Source organism: Oryctolagus cuniculus, chromosome 3 (assembly GCF_964237555.1).
Source record: "Oryctolagus cuniculus chromosome 3, mOryCun1.1, whole genome shotgun sequence".
In the NCBI taxonomy this organism is placed as follows: Eukaryota; Metazoa; Chordata; class Mammalia; order Lagomorpha; family Leporidae; genus Oryctolagus; species Oryctolagus cuniculus.
Genome location: NC_091434.1, coordinates 152,467,094 through 152,487,001, shown reverse-complemented (window position 1 = coordinate 152,487,001; position 19,908 = coordinate 152,467,094). Strand labels below are relative to the sequence as shown.

The 19,908-nt window shown below is 43.8% G+C and overlaps 1 protein-coding gene across 22 annotated transcripts in view; it reads right to left on the bottom strand.

Annotated features, from left to right (window-relative positions):
• ST7 (suppression of tumorigenicity 7) overlaps positions 1-15,570 on the bottom strand; it is a 295,626-nt gene extending 280,056 nt beyond the window's left edge. For 3 of the 22 annotated variants that reach the window (XM_051847996.2, XM_070069829.1, XM_070069826.1), the window contains exon 1: positions 15,292-15,568. In XM_051847996.2, the coding sequence (XP_051703956.1) occupies positions 15,292-15,442 (151 nt within the window). In that variant the 5' untranslated portion in view covers positions 15,443-15,568. 22 annotated transcript variants of the gene reach the window in all.
• Positions 15,571-19,908: the final 4,338 nt, after the last annotated feature.

Genomic DNA, 19,908 nt, shown 5'->3' with positions numbered 1-19,908 from the left:
GGAAGGAGTCCACACAGCAGACTCATAGAATGACAATTGCTTTAAAGTAACACTCTGACCTCAGAATCAGCCCTTAAGGTTTTCCTGATCTGGCTGAAAAGCAGGTGAGAGCATTTCAGGCATAGAAAGCCAAGATATTGTACTAAAAAATATTCTATATGAAGGATCTCTGTGAGTGAGATCCCAGTGTAAAGAAGTGGCCATCAAAGAAGGAGATACTTTTCTCTAATGGGAGGAGAGAACTTCCACTTTGCTTACAGACTTGTCTAATTACTGACAGTGTTTGTGGATTCAAAAGGCTTCCATAGCCTAGGCAGCTCATGTCAAGAGCTTTGGGTGGTCACTGATGTCATACATAAGAGTGCTAACTGTTAAATTAACAACAGGAGTTACTGTGCACTAACTCCCCATGCAGGACCTCTGTCCTTAATGAGTTGTATTATGAGTTAACTGTGATACTTGTTCTCAGTTTGTGTGTGTGTGTGCGTGTATGTGCAAACTGTTGAAATCTTTACTTCGTATAGAATTGGTCTTTAGTGCATAAAGTTAATTGAAAATGAAAACTTAGTTGAGAATGATACTGGGAAGGGGAAAGGAAGGAGTGGTGGTGGGAGTATGGGTGGGAGGGCGAGTATGGTGGGAAGAATAACTATATTCCTAAAGTTGTACATATGAAATCTGTATTCCTTAATAAATAAATTAATTATAAAAGAGCCTATATGGGATGTTGGCATCATAAATGGCAACTTTATCTGAAACACCATAATGCCACCGCCAAAAGCTTATTTTTTAAAAAAGAGAGATAACAAAGGAAACATACAAGTCTTGTAGTGCTAAAAAAATTTTTTAAATTTTCAGAAAAAAAAAAAAAACCTCACTATGATGAGAACCAAAGGCACATAGGAGTCACCCAGAAAAGTATCAAAGGCCAAAACTGAAATGATTTCTTCAATAAATAAAGCAGTTATAATAAAAAGTATAAGTTCCATGAACTCATATTGATATAAAAAATGATTGAGGGGTGGGCATCTAGTTTAGTAGTTAAGATGCTACTTGGGATACCTGCTTCTTGTATCGAAGTGCCTGGGTTCTAGCCCCATCTCTGCTTCCAATTCGGTCTTCCTGTTGGCAGATAGCAGGTGATGGCTGAAAGTAGCTGAATCTCTGTCACCTGCGTGGGAGAACTGCATTGTGTTCCTGGCTCCTTGGTCAGGCTCAGGCCTAGCTGTTTCAGGCATTTGGGAAATGAACCAACAGATATGGGATGTTTCTCTTTTTACCTTTTAAATAAATTAATTAAATAAATACATTTTTTAAAATTGAATTAGTAAATAATTAATAAGACACCCTTCAGGTAGGTGAAAACTTAAATACACAAACTGGAAATGACCAGACCATATATAAAAATAGATTTCTGATCCACAACCAGTCCAGAAAAGCCAACTTAGAGGACTATGGACTGAATATGTCATCTCAGACTTCATATATTTAAACCTAATCCTTACTGTGATGGTAACTGGAGATGAGACCTTAGGGATATAATTAGTTCATGTGGATGGAGCCTTCATGGATGAGATTAGTGTCCTCAAAAGAGAAGCAAAATAAAGTTTGCTACCTCTTTGGTCTCTACTATGTAAGGATACAAAAAGACAGCCACCTGCAAACCAACAAGGCCTTCACCAGATAACAGATCTGCTGGCATCTTAATCTTGGAATTCGCAGCCTCCAGAACTGGAGGAAATAAATTTCTGTTTTTAAGCTATTCAGTCTATGATATATTTGCCACAGCAACCTGAACTAACAAGTACGTAACTTTCGAGGAATTCAACTCAATGATCAGGCTTGATCAATAACTGATGGCTTCCCTGATTTTTTCCCCCAATTTTGGGACTGGAGAAAGCTAATTATACACCAAAAACCAAAGACATAGGATGCCCCACTTTTTTTAACTTTAATATTTTATTTGTTTGTATGGCAGAGAAACAGAGACAGAGAATGACACAGATATCTTCCCATCTGCTGGTTCACTTCTCAATTGCCTGCAATAGTCAAGACTGGGCCTGGCCAAAGTCAGGAGCCAGAACTCTGTCCATGTCTCCCACATTGGCAACAGGGATCCAAGTACTTGAGCCATCTTCTAGGTAGTTCACCTTCAGCTGCTTCATGCCAACAGCCTCCAAGCCACTATAAAGCTTTCTCACTCTCTGCCAAATGCAAGTAATGGTGGCTGAGTCCCTTATCACAAGCCCTGAATACATAACCTTAACTTGTTCTCATTTGGCTAGCCACCATTTGTTTCTACAAGTTGGGCTGTGCAAAGAAATGTCCTTCCAAAGAGTACAGTGCGGAAAAGGGGGATAGGGAAGGAACCTTACAGTAGAGAACCTGATAAATACCAGCTCAGCCAGATAAAGGTCAATGTCAACAGCAATAAGTTGATACTACATTATGACCAAAATGGCACTTTTCCTCTGTGATCTTCCTGTTAAGACTCATGATCCCAGAAAAATCATAGGAAAAGCATCAGACAAATCCCAGTTATGAGACAGTCTAAGAAATTCCTAGCCAGTGCTCCTCAAACCCATCGAAGTCACCAAAATCAAGGCAACTCTGGAAAACCACCACAACAAAGAACAGCCCAAGGAAACATGACTTGTAAGTGTAATGTGGGATCCTGGATTCTGGAATAGCAAGCAACATTAGATAAAGACTAAGGAAATCTGGATAGAGTGTGGACTTCAGTGAACAGTAATATGCTAATACTGGTTAATTTTTTTATAATTTTTTTTATTACTTGACAGAGTTAGAGAGTGAGAGAAAGAGAGACAAAGATCTTCCTTCCATTGGTTCACCCCCCAAAAGGCTGCTATGGCCGGTGCACTGCACCAATCAGAAGCCAGGAGCCAGGTGCTTCCTCCTGCTCTCCCATGCAGGTATAGGGGCCCAAGAGCTTGAGCCATCCTCCACTGCCCTCCCGGGGCCACAGCAGAGAGCTGGATTGGAAAAGGAGCAACCAGGACTAGAACCCAGAGCCCATATGGGATGCCGGCACTGCAGGTGGAGGATTAACCAACTGGGCCATGGCACCGCACCAGTCCCATTAATTTTAACAGTTAGTATGGTATAACATTTAGCATGCAAAATGGCAACAATATGATACACTAGGGATGAGGTTTATGGGAGCTCCATATTGTTGCCACAACTTTTCTGTAAATCTAAAGTGTTCCAAAAATATATGGTTCATTTTTTGTAAGATTTATTTTATTTATTTGAAAGAGTTACACAGAGAGAGGTCTTCCATCCACTGATTCACTCCCCAATTGGCCACAACGACCAGAGCTGTGCCAATCCAAAGCCAGGAGCCAGGAGCTTCTTCCAGGTCTTCCTCGCAGGTGCAAGGGCCCAAGGACTTGGACCTTCTACTGTTTTCCCAGGCCATAGCAGAGAGCTGGATCGAAAGTGGAGCAGCCAGGACTCAAACTGGTACCCATATGGAATGCCAGCACAGTAGGCGGCAGCTTTACCTGCTATGCCACAGCACCAGCCTCTATATGGTTCATTTTTAACCATACATATTTTTAAAAAACTTGAACACATACAGCAAAATGTTAACATATTTTAAATATGGGTAGTGGATAACCTTGTTGTTATATTTCCTGTATTATTTCCTATTCACTTTATATGGATAAAATATCAGAATTTTATTTTTAATTAGTTTATTTGAAAGAGTGAGAGACAGGACGAGCCTCAGAATTTCCATAGGGACTGGTACTGTGGCATGGCAGTATCGGGCGCCAGTATCACATATGGGCACTGATTTGTGTCTCCACTGCTCCTCTTCCAATCCAGCTCTCTGCTGATGGCCTGGGAAAGCAGTGGATGATGTCCCAAGTGCTTGGGCCCCTGGGCCCACGTGAGAGACCCAGAAGAATCTCCTGGTTCCTGGCTTTGGATGGGCTCAACTCGACTCGGTGGCTGGGATCATTTGGGGAGTAAACCAGTAGATAGAAGACCTTTCTCTCTGTCTCTTCCTCTCTCTGTAACTCTCTCTCTCTCAAATAAATAAATATTAAAAATCCTTCTTTAAAAAAGAATTTCAATTATTTTAAATCCTACAAACTTAACTCCAACCTAACCAACATATTCTCCCTTTTCTACCTCCCATCAGCCACTTCAGCAGTTTTCAGAAGGCACCAAGAAATTTCACATTCTCACATTCACCAAGCAGCCTACAAACTGCAAGGGCAAGGTCCAAATCCAAGTCCAGCACAAAGTTAAATCTTTCTCTCAGCCCCTTATTGATACCAGTTTATTCCTTTATGCTCTACACATTTTACTTTGAATCAAAATTGATTATGTACCCATTTCTCTTTCTATGTTCAAAACCTCAAGGTACTGAGAACAGGAGCCATATCCAGGTCATCATCCCAATCCTCCACACTCAGCCAAGCACTGTGACTTGGTAATAGAATGATTCAATGAATTTATTTGACAGGAAGAGACTATAGATATTCAACATCAAAAGTCCTTTTCTGCAGTGCAACTCATCAGTAAGAACAAGATCTGGGAAGCATCCGGCACCGCGGCTCACTTGGCTAATCCTCCGCCTGTGGTGCCAGCACCCTGGGTTCTAGTCCCAGTTGGGGCACTGGTTCTGTCCCAGTTGCTCCTCTTCCAGTCCAGCTCTCTGCTGTGGCCTGGGAAAGCAGTGGAGGATGGCCCAGATCCTTGGGTCTCTGCACCCCCATGGGAGACCAGGAAGAAGCACCTGGCTCCTGGCTTCAGATCGGGGAGACCAGGAAGAAGCACCTGGCTCCTGGCTTCAGATCGGTGCAGCATGCCAGCCGTAGCGGCCACTTGGGGGTGAACCAACGGAAAAAGGAAGACCTTTCTCTCTGTCTCTCTCACTGTCGAACTCTGCCTGTAAAGATCTGGGAAGCAATGAATGAATTAAAAGTACTCATGAAGTTTAAGGAGCTTCAGAAAAAGTGTTAAAGTAGGCAATAGAATACAAAAGGTTAATGAATGAAGTTAGAAAACAGATAATAAGGGGCTGGTGTGTGGCACAGCGACTTAAAGCCCTGGCCTGAAGCACCAGCATCCCATATGGGCTCCAGTTTGAGTCCTGGCTGCTCCACTTCCTATCCAGCTCTCTGCTATAGCTTGGAAAGTAGCAGAAGATGGCCCAAGTCCCCGCACCCATGTGGGAGACTCTGAAGAAGCTCCTGGCTTCAAACTGGCTCAGCTCCAGCCATTGAAGCTATCTGGGGAGTGAATCAGTCGATGGAAGACCTCTCTCTCTGTCTCTACCTCTAACTCTGTCTTTCAAATAAATAAAATAAATATTAAAAAAATAAAATCTTATTCATTTTCAACAGCAGTGGAACTCCTGTTGCTGTCATATTTCTCTTCAAAACTTAAGGGAACTAAAAAAACTTTAGGGGAACTAGAAGACACAAAGGATATATATATATATATATATATGGCTATGAAAAAAGGAAGATGGGTGCATTTATATACACATGAAAGAGCTTCAAAAAGTTCGTAGAAAATTCATAGTTTTTTTTTAAAGATTTATTTTATTTAAAGACAGAGTTAGAGAGAGAGAGAGACAGAAAGAGACAGAGAGGTCTTCCATCCACTGATTCACTCCCCAGATGGCCGCAAGAGCTGCAGCTGCGCCAGTCCCAGGCCAGGAGCCAGGAGCTTCTTCCAGGTCTCCCGTGCAGGTGCAGGGAAGCTTTCCTCTACAAGCAAGGTGAAGACAGAATCATTTCACTAACAGTCAGGCTTCCTCCTTAGGTGGATATATGAACTTGACCCAAGCTATTTTAAATCTCTAGTAAATAAATCAATCTGAAAGGACTAATTCTGGCAAGCTTGTCAACACTAAAAAGAAACTTCCATAAAATGAAGTGTCAAATTCATTCACATATGAACACAATACTTTAATGAAATAAACATAAATGATGGATATAATAAATGACTATAAAAAGGAAGTATAGTCTACTAAAAAGATAGTGTCTTAATGTCTAGGTATTTGTGTATCTTCATTTGTTTCTTCAAGCTACAAACAGAAGAAAGAACTTTATATTTTACTTCTAAGTCATGCTTATTCTAGAATGTCAGCTGGTCCTGAAACAATGCTACGGAAATGTTCAAGACACAGTAGAGAAAATCCCTGGCCTGAGACTATTGCTACACAACCCTACTCCCCTGAAAGTCCCAGCCTGCTCATCACCACACTCAGCAATATCATTTAGGTGTTCGCTTTGGACTGAGAAATACAGCTCTGTTTTCTCATAGCAGCTGGCCAGTTTTCACACAAGTGTAGAATTTAAGATCTTCTCCAGTCCAGATCAGCAGGTTATTTGCCCTTTTTATGTACAATATTACTCTTCTCCACATTTATTCACAGTTAAAACTGAAAATGTTTAAGTCATAGTTTCCTTTAACTGTCCTTTTAAAACTACAGAAAATGCTATATTATTTTCTGTAGGTAAGCTGTAAAAAATAACTCAGTGTAAAAACCAAACATTTATAGTAATACTTTTATAGCCCAAACTAATTGATGTCTGTATACCTGTGTTCACACTTAATTGCCATTGTCATCACTTCTGTACTTTTTCTCCTAAAACATAATTTGATTGTTCAAATAATGGAAGAGAAAGACAAGGTATTTTTTAGGAAAATGACTTTCTCTCATTGATTAAATTCATGAGATTTTTTTTATTACATTTTCAGACTTTTACTGAATGATAATTCATACACAACTGCCAGCTCAGAGGGAAAAATAGAGAACTTGGTTTCTAATGTTTTAAAAATTGTAATTTAGGCTCTCATGCTTCATCTCTCAAATAAAAATATATAATTTTAAGCTTTCCTGAAAAAGCCATTGTGAAAACAGCCAAACATTATATTTCTGTAACATAAATAAGCTAAGAAAACAAAAAGGATTCTCTCTAAACCATAATGTTAACTCTGAGACTGAACTGAAAAAAGTAGAATTTTTTTGTTTGAAATAAAATATGCTGATGACAGTGGATAGAATCCTACACACACACACACACACACACACACACACTTAAACCAAACTGCAGGGAGAATGAAATGCTAACCAGCTCACACAGTTCTTAGTCTGAGACACTACACAAACCTAAACATGTCACAGAAGAAGAATCAACTGAGTCAAGTGGGTATAATAAATTACAAAATATCCCCAATAGCATTATTTTATTAGTTCTATTAGAAATGCTCAATGCACAGTACCTATCAAAAAATGAAAAAGACAATTTAGTATGGAAGTAAAATCCATTCTTATTCCCCAGACAAGGAGACTAAAATTGGAAAAGCTCAACAAAAGGAAGAACTATAAACATTCCACCAGCATGTATTTCTACTAAAAGAGTACTTCAGAATAGTATTATAGCTGACTGCAAAATAAAACAAACCTCTAATTCTAGAGCACACATAAATCCAGACCCAAACTTCTTATGTGTAAAAGCTACTTCTTTAAGACTATTTTATGACTCGGGATGTTTCTACTGTTTGCACTGTTTTAAATTGTTAAGCTTTTTATAATAAAACAAATAGTCCTTTCTCACTGACCCAAGAGATCTCTTTAAAGTCCTCAAACATTTTATGGGCTTGCTCAAACTTTCTAAAAGACTGACACTTAACCAAGATCTTTTATTAGAAGTGGAGGTCAACTTCAAAACCAAGATTAGAGTTTTCCAGGGTATAACTATTATCTTTCAGTGTTCTAAAATTCAGAGGGGAAACTAAATGCTCTCCCATATGAATGCTTCCTTATTCTGCTGAAAGATTTAGTAACAGCAATTAAACAGTGACTCCTAACCACAGCCACATCTAACATAAAATACTGCTACAGCTAACTGGGCCTGTCCATTTCCTATTTTAGCACAGTAGGTAGTTCAGGAACGCCTGCTATATTTAAATAATGGGTAAGAGTAACACATGAGCAACTGTCTTGCTCTATTATAACATCAAAAATTAGTTTCATTACTTATTTTCTCTCTTCTGGAAAACTCAAAATCCTTTCTAGATATCTTTACAATGTTATCGCAAATACAATCAGGATGTTGGGAGATAACATTTCATGTTTGTAACATTCAGTAGTTTGGGTCCAAACCATCTAAAAGTCCATTCTCATGATTGGTGTAATGTCTGAAAGAATATTTAGAATAAAAACAGATCCCACTATATATTTATATATATTTTAAGAGTTATTTATTTATTTATTTGAAAGGCAGAGCTACAGAGAGGCAGAGGTAGAGAGACAGAGAGTCTTCCATCCACTGGTTCACTCCCCAAGATGGCCAAAATGGCCAGAGCTATGCCAATCTAAAGCCAGGAGCCTAGAGCCTCTTCTGGGTCTCCCATGTAGGTAGAGGGGCCCAAGCACTTGGGTCATCTCCTACTGCTTTCCCAGACCATAGGAGAGAGCAGGATTGTAAGTGGAGCAACCAGGACTTGAACCGTCACCCATATGGGATGCTGACACTGCAGGCGGCAGCTTTACTCTCTACGCCACTGCGCTGGCTCCCCCACTATATATTTTTACCTGTCATTTCACTATGAAACCAAGCCTATAAAATACACCCTTCTTGGGAAACAACCTAGTATAACACCTTGGATTTAAATAATACTTTGTAGTCTAAAATTCACTTTCTCATTCATGTTACCATCTCATACAAAGCTGCATTCTAATCAACAGACCAATTCTATCACCAAGCTGCAGGGCCAAAGGCAACTATGTGAACCACACAACCACTCACAGAATGCTGAGGGAGGTGCCAATTACAGGTTCTTTTAGGATGTATGAGCATTCTTTACACTGTGGTATTTGTCCAGCAAAACACTTTCTGTCAATGCTATTCCAGCCCCATATCTAGAAGATCTATGAGCTGTTCTCAGCCCCTCAGCTAGTCATATTTACACCACACTATTCCTTCTTCCCCATTCGTGTTCCTCCTCTGAATTTTTCCATTCGTTCTGACTTGGGCAGTCACTTTTTCTGAATGCACAAGAATGCTTTTTCCTCCCTTGTTTTTGGACTCTTGCCCCGGTTTCCTCAGGAAAATCCTTCCATGTCTCTGAGTTTCTATTGTGAGCAAAATAATAAGGCCAGGTTTCAGTGTGGCATATTCACAACACCCTCCTCTGAAGCAGGAGAAAGGAAAAGCTTAGCAGGTGAAGTAAAATAAGAAAAGGATCACCAGGGCCGGCACCGTGGTTCACTTGGTTAATCCTCCACCTGCGGCACTGGCATCCCATATGGGTGCCGGGTTCTAGCCCTGGTTGCTCCTCTTCCAGTCCAGCTCTCTGCTGTGACCTGGGAGGGCAGTGGAGGATGGCGCAAGTGCTTGGGCCCCTGCACCCCATGGGAGACCAGAAGGAAGCACCTGGCTCCTGGCTTCGGATCGGCACAGCGCCGGCCGTAGCGGCCATTTGGGGAGTGAACCAACAGAAGGAAGACCTTTCTCTCTGTCTCTCTCTCTCACTGTCTATAACTCTACCTGTCAAATAAATTAAAAGTAAAATAAAAAATAAAAAAAGGACCACCAGTACCTCCACCTTGGATGGACTTCAAAGCACCCCTTAACTCAAGCACTCATCCTTCCATGTACTGTCATTGAGCAATGACCACATGATGAAAATGCAAAGATGAAAACTCACAATCCCTGCTTTCAAGTTCTTCCGAGTATCCTAAGGAAACAGTCCCCAAAGTGCTCCACAAGTCTCCAAATTCTAATCCATATTCATAAAGGAAGCTGCTTCCCTAACAAAATGCATCTTTTTTTAAAAAAGATTTATTTATTTATTTGAGAGGTAAAGTTACAGAGAGAGAGGGAGAGACGGAGGTCTTCCATCCACTGGTTCACTCCCCAAATGGCCACAATGGCAGGAGCTGGGCCAATCTGAAGCCAGGGTTCAGGAGCTTCTCCCACGTGAGTGCAGGGACCCAAGCACTTGGGCCATCCTCCACTGCTTTCCCAGGTGCATTAGAAGGGTGCTGGATTGGAAGAGGAGCAGCTGGAACACAAATCAAAGCCCTTATGGGATGCAGGCACTGTAGGCAAAGACTTAACCTACTACGCCACTGTGCCAGCCCTGCAAAACGCATCTTAAAAGTGTTCAGTTGTAATGTTTCCTAAAATCAGACAATAGTATTGAGTACTCATTCTATTTTGAACAAATGTTCATTCCACATATACAAAGAGAATAATACCAGGTGTATTACAGGATATAAACAGACTTGTGAACAAGCCCAGGGAATCTAATAACCAATGATAAAGCACTATGCAGTGTTTGATTAATGTAAGAACTTAATAAAGGTTAATTCCCTGTCCCTTCCTAGTTCCAATTAACAGACTTACCCTCAAACCTATTTTTAAGATGTGACTTCTACTATGCATAGTCCTTGCTCATAGGGAGGAAGATAATATATGGGGAGGCACAGCGAACAAAGTGGTACATTAGTAATCATTCATCATGGAGAACAAGTGCTGAAACTTGGAAGATTATAACTGACAGGAGACTGCATCTCCAAATAATATCTGACAGGAAAAGTGCAAGCTTAATTTTACAGGCACTTGCCTCTCCAAATCAAAGAATAAACTAGCCAGTGGATTGATTAACCAATGGATGAACACAATTCAGAGTCAGCGAAATGGACTGGAACAGGCAGACAATATATAGTCCTGATATTAAATATGTGCTATACTCAAAACTCAGTGCTAAATTTTATGTCATCCAGACTTCAAAATAAACCAACAAAACAGAGATGCATTGTCCTCACCTTACAAATGAGCAAAGGAGCTTACAAAGAAATTTGCCCAAAGTTACTCCACAGTTAGCAACCTGGAATTTGAACTCAAATCTTTTAATTCTAAACCCACTGCTTGTTTCAGTTCATCACAGCTGGTATTTTTTTTTTCTCAGTAACTACCCAATATGGAGAAATATCGACAATAAACCAAATTTATGTAACACTAAAACTACTCTCATCAGTCTTCATCTTAAAATGGTTTCTTTCATTAGAGGGGGGAGGAGGCAAATACAACTTAACATTGTGATGCAGTATTTCTAATCACTTCAAGTTATGTTTCTTTGTGTTTACTAATTTTCATTATGCCTGACAATATCGTTCTAAAATGTTTCCTAATCAAGTATTTCTTCTATTGGCCTATCCTTCCCCACAGACAAGAACTTTTCCCATACTGGTAGAACCTCTAGCTCCATCGTAATATGAGGTAATATGAGGTACTTACCTCTAAATTCCTGTACTTGAAGTTCCAGGGTCTGTTATACAAACTGACTCACAAAGTGATCAATTTTTGACTCAACATTGTCGCTCCCCCTCTTCGTGGAGGAACGACACAGGACCCTGCGCTGTTCTTTCGTCTGCTCGGCCCTCCCCGGGTTTGCTGCTGGTTCTTCCCGGGTTGGCTACTGTCCCTTCCACCTCCGTGGAAGGGCGGTTCCCCCTGCCACTTTCCCCACTTCCGCGGGGGAGCGGCACACCGCCGGCCGGCTCTCTCGGGGGGCTGCTCAGGTGTTCCTTCAGATAGATGTTCCTGGTGCATGTTGTCTCTCTCCTCCTTTATAGTCCTCTTCCGCCAATCCCAACTCTGCTACCCACACGCCGAGTACGCTGCTCTCCTCCAATCAGGAGCAGATCCTGCTGTTTATTGGTTGAACTGGAGGCAGCTGTGTAGAAGCTGTTACTCCCTTCTCAGCGCCATATTGTGGGAGAGCAGATGCATAGAATAAGTCTTAATTCCAGTAACTTAGTCTAGTCCGAGTTGCTCCCCACAAACGTTGTTTATATTAAATTAACCTCACAATATGGACAAGGAAGATAGTCTTCCTTAAATTCTACTCCTAAAGAATGGATCTAAATGTATTAATATTTTAGAACATCAATAAACACAGCAGGGTAACCGTTACAGCTGACTTAGAGTCGGTTAACACAATTTCCAACCCCATAGGAAGTGACTACAAGGTAATTTCACAAATCATTTCCCAAAGGACAACGTTATTGTTGAGTCAGCACAATCAACTGACATAGTTTTTCATTCATCCTACAAATTCACACCTGAGCATATTAGGCCTGTCTACCAGATCCTGGATCCTACTAGATTCTAGATCCTGGAGACAGAAAACTAGACAGACAAGATAAGACAAACAAGGTTCCTACTCTCAGGGAATGTATATAACATGTGCTATACTCTGCACTCAGTAAAATTTATCCTGACAACGACACAGAATTCCAGGGCTAAAAGGAATCTTAAGGAGTATAAGGCCGTCCTTTTATACATACAGAAATTGAGGGTCTAGAAAAAAAAAAAAAGGCATTATTCCGATTCTTCATTATCATCACAAGTGCCACAAAAGTATTTTGTAATTTAAACAACTTTAAGGCTAGGTAAGGATAATATATTATATTTTTTTTCTCCAAAAGGAATGAAGAGGGATTTCAAAGATCTTTGAACACTTGCTTTTCAAGAAAGAGAAAAATAACTGGAAAAATCACTTAAACTTCTTGGTGCAAAAATGCTCAAGGAGCACATTTTAAGAAAATGTATACCATGAAGATTTGTATCTATTTTTATGTATTTGAAAGGAAGAGAGACAGAGATGTTCCATCCACTGCGACAGCCAGGGCAGGGCCAGGCTGAAGCCACCCTACACACACATTCTCATTGAAATAGCAGAGGTACTTGTTCTCTGTGTGCTTCTCCTTTTATCTTCCTTTATGACTAAAATATGCATAAAACTACGGGGAAAACAGAAGTCCAGCATTACTGAGAAAACAGCTCCAGGCTCCTTCTGCCATGTATCTGGGGCTCCGTCCAGACAGCCCATTCTCCTTCGTATTTTCTCTGTTTAAACCTGAATGAGAAACACCCTTATACAAATTAACAAAGGCCTCTGGAAAATGCTAGAGTCAGAGTTGTAGGGAGAAGCCCCACCAAATTTCCTCCATAAAAACTACACATTTTTCCAGAAGGGATTTTGCTTCTTGCCTGTTCTGGATAAAGCACTGGTATATGATGCATGTATGAGCACATGAACATACCTACATGGATAGTAATTTAACCTATTTAAGAAAATGTGGAGGGGCAGCATTGTGGCATAACAGGTGGAGGCACTGCTTGCAATACCAGCATCCCATATGGGTTCAAGGCCCGCCTGTTCCACTGCCGATCCAGTTCCCTACTGGTGGCCTGAGAAAAGAAGCAAAAGATAGCTCAAATGCTTGAGCCCTTGCCGCCCTTGTAGGAGACCCAGACGAAGCTCCCGGCTTTGGACTGTCCCAGTCCTGGCTGTTACGGTCAGTCACCTGGGGAGTGAACCAGGGAATGAAAGATGTCTCTCTTTCAAATGAATAAAAAAAAATCTTTAAAAAAGAAAATGTGGTACACCAATGTGTGTTGAGTTAAATATAAAATGCATATTAATGGGAGTTACATTTTTTAAAAATCCTACAAGGACTTTTTTGGAGGAAAATAATCAAACCCACATAAGAATACATACATGATTCCACTACAACATAAATTCAAACAACTTCAGGCCACTGCTGTGGCGTAGTAGGCTGAGCCTTGGCCTGCAGTGCTGGCATCCCAGATGGGCGGCCTTTCCTGTCCAGCTGCTCCTGTTGTGATCCAGGTCTCCGCTATGGCCTGGGAGGGCAGTAGATGATGGCCCAAGTTCCTGGGCTCCTGCACCTGAGTGGGAGTCTGGGAAGAAGCTCCTGACTCCTGGCTTCGGATCTGCTCAGCTCCAGCCATTGCGGCCATTTGCAGAGTGAACCAGCGGATGGAAGACCTTTCTCTCCCTTTCTCTGTCTATAACTCTACTTCTCAAATAAATACATAAAATCTAAAAAAATAAATTAAAAAATTTCAAACAAAAGTAAACTAGAGGGTATCTTAGAGATGTACTTGCCTAAAGCAAGGAAGACAAAACTGCGATAAGCAAACACCCTAAGAAAACTCAGAAAAGTCAGTCTCTGGGATGACTGAACCCAAAGGGCCAAGCTGCACCTCTTAAAACAGTGAGATTCTGGGGTGCAGAATCCCACCTGCCTCCTAGGGATAGTATCCAAGAAATACTATGAAACAACTGCAAATATGCACATGAGTGCACGTTAAAGTACAAGATGCTCAAGTTTAGCACCTGAAAAGCTCAAGTCCCTAACAAAACAAGAATTCATCAAGTGTTCTAAAAAGTGTCTCAGAGCCGTTAACACCGCGGGAAAGTGCGTTTCCAGACCTGGACTCCCAGAGTATGTAAATACAGAATAGGAGTGACTGTCAGGATTTCCCAGAGTTCCGTGAAATTAAAATTAAAAAAAGAAAAAAGGAAGGCCTGTCTACCTTGAGTCCCACAACTATTCCCAGACTCGAGGACGGCTACCCTCGCTTCCAAACAGACGTGGTGTTTCTGAGCTGTCTCAGGAGTGTGGCGGGCTGGAGGGGCGCGTTTCCGCTCGGGTTGTGTGCGGAGGGCTGGGGGGCTGCGCGAGAGTCCATTCAGACCCCGTCCCGCCGGGCGGCGGCACTCGGGCCGCGGCTCCGCGCGGCGGGCACTGGCAGAGGTCATTCACAACCTCCACCGAGCCCCGTGTGGAGACCTGACACGTCATCACCCTGCCGGGGGCCCCTCGGGAGCGCCTCAGCCCCGCTCACGACAGCCAGCACCCAGCACCCCCAAAGGGGCTCACTCCGGACTCGCACCACCCGGCTGCAGCCCCCGGACTGCCGAGGCGGGGAGCGGCGCCTGCCCGGCGACACGTCGGACGTTCAGCGCCTGCGGCCGGGAAGCCTGCGAGGAAGGACTCGGTAAGCTCCGAGGAGCCCTGGGCGTTCAAGGGCAGACACCCAAGGGGGCGCCGCCGGGAACTCCCCGGCTCCTGACGCCCGTCCTCCTCCTCCTCCCCTCCGGCCAACTAGCACCGGGGGAGGGAGGCATCCGGCCGCGGTGCCGTCGCCAGCGACTGGCCTGCCTGGCGGCGGGCGCGACGCGGCTCCGCCTGCACCGGGCCACGGAGCCGGGCAGACCGTCGGTCTCCCGGAACGGCCACCTGAGGCGCCGCGTCCTCGGCGGGCGGGCGGCCGCGGGCGACGGTGCGCGCGCCCGGCGCGGCCCCGAGCACGCGCCCGGTCGCTCGTCCCCGCCGGCCGCGGCCCCGCGCGAGTTGCACTAACTTTCCGAGGCGGGGGAGGGGCGGGCGCGCCACGGGCCCGGCGGCCCGGGCCTTACCTGTGCTCAAATTGTCGTTGATTTTCAAGGGCACCCGCAGGATATAGACTAGGAAGAGCACGATGAAGAACCACACGGTCCAGAGATAAGTCCAAGACCAGACTATGCAGGACTTGAGCTGCTCCAGAAAGCCCGTGGCCGCTTCAGCCATGTTTCAGCGCTGCTCTCTGCTGCCGCGGCTCTCGGTGTCTGCCGGGATGATTCACCGGCCCCGAGGCGCCGCTCGCGCCGCCGCCGCCGCCGCGGCCCGGGCGCCTCCGAGCCCGCCCGCCGCCGGGGACGGGGACGCGGGCGCGGCGGGAAACCGCGCGGGCAGCGGGCGCGCCTGCTTTCCCTTTCGCAGCCTAAATTGCTAACTCTCGGGAGGCCCCCGCAAGTGGCTTTCGTGGAGCGATCACGTGGCCCCTGCCCGCTCTCGTTCGGATGCCACTTATATTTATTATACGGACTCTCATTTAGGGAGACAGGCCAAGTGGCCTGCTTCAGGGGACCTCCCGGAGATGGAGCGCTGGCTGTTGGCGGAGCACTGCTCCATGCTCCGTGTAATCTCAGTCCCTACAGCAATCCCCACCCTCGGCCTCTTTCTCTAAGTAGGGAAACTGAGGCACACAGCGGTTGCCGTTTGTACCTGAAAGGCGGAGCCAAAGTTAAATTGTAATCATGGATTGCAGGGCCCGAGGTCTGAAACCCCACGCACTACTCTTTGCCTCCGGAATCAGGCTCAGAGGAATGAATAAACCCAGGGCAGTGATGAAAAAGTAGGAGGTGTGCTCTTGTCACCGCTTAGTAGAGCTAAAGATAAATCATGCTGTTAGGCAAGATCTGGTTTGCACACGCTGTTATCTGTGTTCTGTGTCTTTGAAGTCGCAAAGGGTTTTCCAAAGAAATCTGGACAACATAAATGTTTATTTGTCCTCCAATCTTTTAGCCATCACAGTTGAAACAACTTTCAGCCTGCTTTGAATATAAACAATTCCCGTGGGGGGTGGGGGAGGGGTGGGGGGGTTGCTTTGGCTTATTCCAAGCAGGTTACGCTAAATGAGAGGTACAACTTACTTATTTTATTATAAAATATGTTATGGACCACCAGCCAGGTGCAGCAGGTCAAGGCACCCCCGGGGAAGTCACAGACACCCCACAGCAGCAGCAGGGGAATTCAGGGCTGCTCCACTGCTCAATCAGCTTCCTGCTAATGTGCCTGGGAAGGCAGTGGTAGACGGCCCCTGCAACCCACACAGGAGACCCTGAGGAGTTCCAGGCTCGGTTCCATCTGGCCCTTGCAGCCATCTGGGGAGTGAATCAGCTGACGGAAGATGGATCTTCTGGGGCCAGCATGGGGGCTTAACAGGTTAAGCCAATTCCTGCAATGCTGGCATCTTATATGGGCTTCAATTGGAGCCCTGGATGTTCCACTTCCAATCCAGCTCCCTGCTAATGCACCTGGGAAAGCAGCAGAAGCTGGCCCAAGTGTTTGGGCCCCCTTCCCCAACATGGGACACCAGGAAGAAGCTCCTGGCTCCTGGCTTCAGCCTGGCCCAGCCATGACATTTGCAGCCATCTGGGGAGTGAACCAGTAGATGGAAGCTCACTCTCTATCTCTCTGTAACTCTTAAAAAAATGAAACTCCTAAATCTTTCAAATAAATAAATCTTTAAAATAAAATATCAGTTAAACTTTCAACTCTGGTTCTACCTACAAATGATTTGACAATCTATGTAGTAGACGGTAATGAAGCAATTGCAGTTTTTCATTCTACAGCCAAGACAGTTTTAGAAGTCTGAGCATCAGCAGAATTACCGTATTTTAAATTTTGTTTGGCTTGTGTTGGGGCTCAGAACACAATATGCCAAAGTGTGGTGCTTGGGCATACTGGTAACTCTGAAATGAAGGAAATTGGAAAGGCCCCAGAAGCATGGCCCCTCTGACCTCTGTCCTCCCACCTCCAGCCTCTCTTTCTCCCTGAAGCAAAGCGAATTGTAGAAACCAGATTTCTTTGTCCCCATAGCAGGTTGTGAAAATGAGAACTCTCCTCCTCCAAAGCAAACCATGCAACCTAGAAAGGTCATACTCTTCCTTTTAGCAGATCCTCAGGCCACAGCCCCATACTCTTTGAGGAAGGAAAGCTACGCTGAGACCACGAAGAGCCTAAAGGCACAGTCCCTATTGGATTTCTCTCCCCACACTTTTTAAGATTCACTTATTTATATGAAAAAGTTACAAAAAGAGAGGGATAGACAGAGATTCTTGCATCCACTCACCTCCCAGATGATTGCAACCGCCAGGTCTGGCCAGGCTGAAGCCAGGAGCTTCTTCCGTTTTCCCACATGGATGCAGGGCCCCAAGCACTTAGGCCATCTGCTGCTGCTTTTCCAGGCACATTAGCAGAGAGCTGGATCAGAAGGGGAGCACCCAGGACAATAACCATACAGGATGCCGGCACCACTGGCAGCAGCTTAGCCCACACCACAGCACTGTCCCTGGATTTCCCCCTTCAGTCTGTTGTCCTTAGATCGTATCCTTACGCCCAATCACATTTCTTCACACTGTTCCTGCTTCACCAAACTTAAGCATAAGAATAGTTGTCCTTGGTTGTTGGATCTTCATTGCTGAAGGCCACCTTGTTGGGAAAAGCTTTGATTAAATACATATGCTATGCTTTTCTCTAGCTATAGTGTCAGCCATGACCCTTACAAAGGGTGAGGAAAGGGCTCACACCCATCTGTCCCTACATTTACTTGTTGTTCCCTCCATAATAAAATAAACTCTGTTAATTTTATATACCTAGGACCTATTTATGGTATACTTAACAGTCCTATTCTTACATTTTTCACTAATCCCAGCCTCACTCTCAGCCGCTGTTTGCTCTACACACCTGATCTACTACAATGAGATACAGATCAGGATAAGAGAAATTGGCCCACACATACATTTTTTAAAAAGTTGTTTATGGCCACAAATGGGTACATTCAAACACTGGATGTGGCATTGTCCATCAGATCTTTACTGGAGTCAAGATTCTTGAGATTTCTGATTCACTAATTTCAATGAAAAATGAAGACATTTTAGGGACTGGTGTTTTGGTGTAGTGGGTTAAGCCACTGCCTGCATCACTGGCATCCAATATGGGTACCTGTTCATGTTCCAGCTACTCCATTTCCAATCCAACTTCCTGCTAATGGCCTGGGGAAAACAGGGGAAGATGGCCCAAGTGTTAGGGCCCCTGCCACCCATGTGGGAGACCTGGATAAAGCTTCTGGCTCCTGGCTCCTGGCTCCTGGCTCCCGGCTTCGGACTGGCCCACTCCCAGCCATTGCAGTCATTATGGGAGTGAACCACTGGATGGAAGGTATCTCTCTCCTTCTGTTTCTCCCTCTCTCTGAGTGTAACTCTGACTTTCAAATAATTAAATAAATCTTTTTAAAAACTAGATTTTAAGGAAACAATTTGAAATACAGAAAAGCATTTTAATACAAACACTAATTTCAAAAGTATGTATAACAGTAAAAGCTGAAAACAACTTGGGTGAAAAGTAAATTGTGGCAGATTCATTGGACAGAATTTTTTGAAGTTTTTGAAATGCCTATGATGGAAGGCTTTTTGGATTCCCCAAAATGCAGTTTTTTATACAAGTATCTTTCTTTTAAATCTAATCTTCCCAGGATTGCTGGCATTTTTTTAAAAAAGATTGTTTACTTATTTGAAAAGCAGAGTTACAAAGAGGCAGAGAGAGAGAGAAATCATCCATCTGCTGGTTCACTCTCCAAATGGCCTCAACGGCCAGCACTGTGCCAATCCAAAGTCAGGAGCCAAGAGCTTCTTCCGGGTCTCCCAGGCCAGATCAGGGAGCTGGATCGGAAGTGGAGCAGCCGGGACACGAACCGGCTATACCACAGCGCCAGCCCCAGAGGTGGCATTTTACTCATCAAAGTTAAGGTAATTTTCCTGATAGTCTTTGTATGTGTCCACTTAAGCAATAATTTCAACCACTTCCCAGTATGAAATTAAAATTAGTTTAATTAAATAAGTTTCGCTGATAACCGAATCCTATTTTCACTCTAAAATCTTGACTTAGCCAATTGAGGATGGTTCTTTATTTTCAAAACCAAAGCAAAACAAAGCAAAAACATAAAAGAAATTGCTTTTGGAAACAGTGTAGAAGTCAACACAGCCTTCTCCTTTGTACTGTTAAAATGTAACCATGAGGAGAAATCAAAGGAATGTGGATGAAATTGTTTGTTTTTCCTTTAAGCTAAGGGGTAGGAATTTAGTGTAGTGTTTAAGATGTTGCCTGGGAAATCCTCATCCCATATCTGAGTGCCTGTCTCAAGTTCCAGATCCACTTGGGATTCCAGCTTCTTTCTAATGTGCATCCTGGGAAGCAACAGGTGATGGTTCAAGTACTTGAGTCCCTGCCACCTGCTTGGGAGATCTGGATGGAGTTCCTGGGTCCTGGTTTTAGCCTGATCAATCCCAGCTATTGTGGGCATTTGGGGAGTGAACAAGTAGATGAAAGATATCTCTCACTCGCTCACTCTCTGTCACTCTTTCAAATAAATTTTTAAAAAATCTGAGCTAGGGCCAGCATTGTGGTATAGCAGGTTAGGCTACCACCTATGG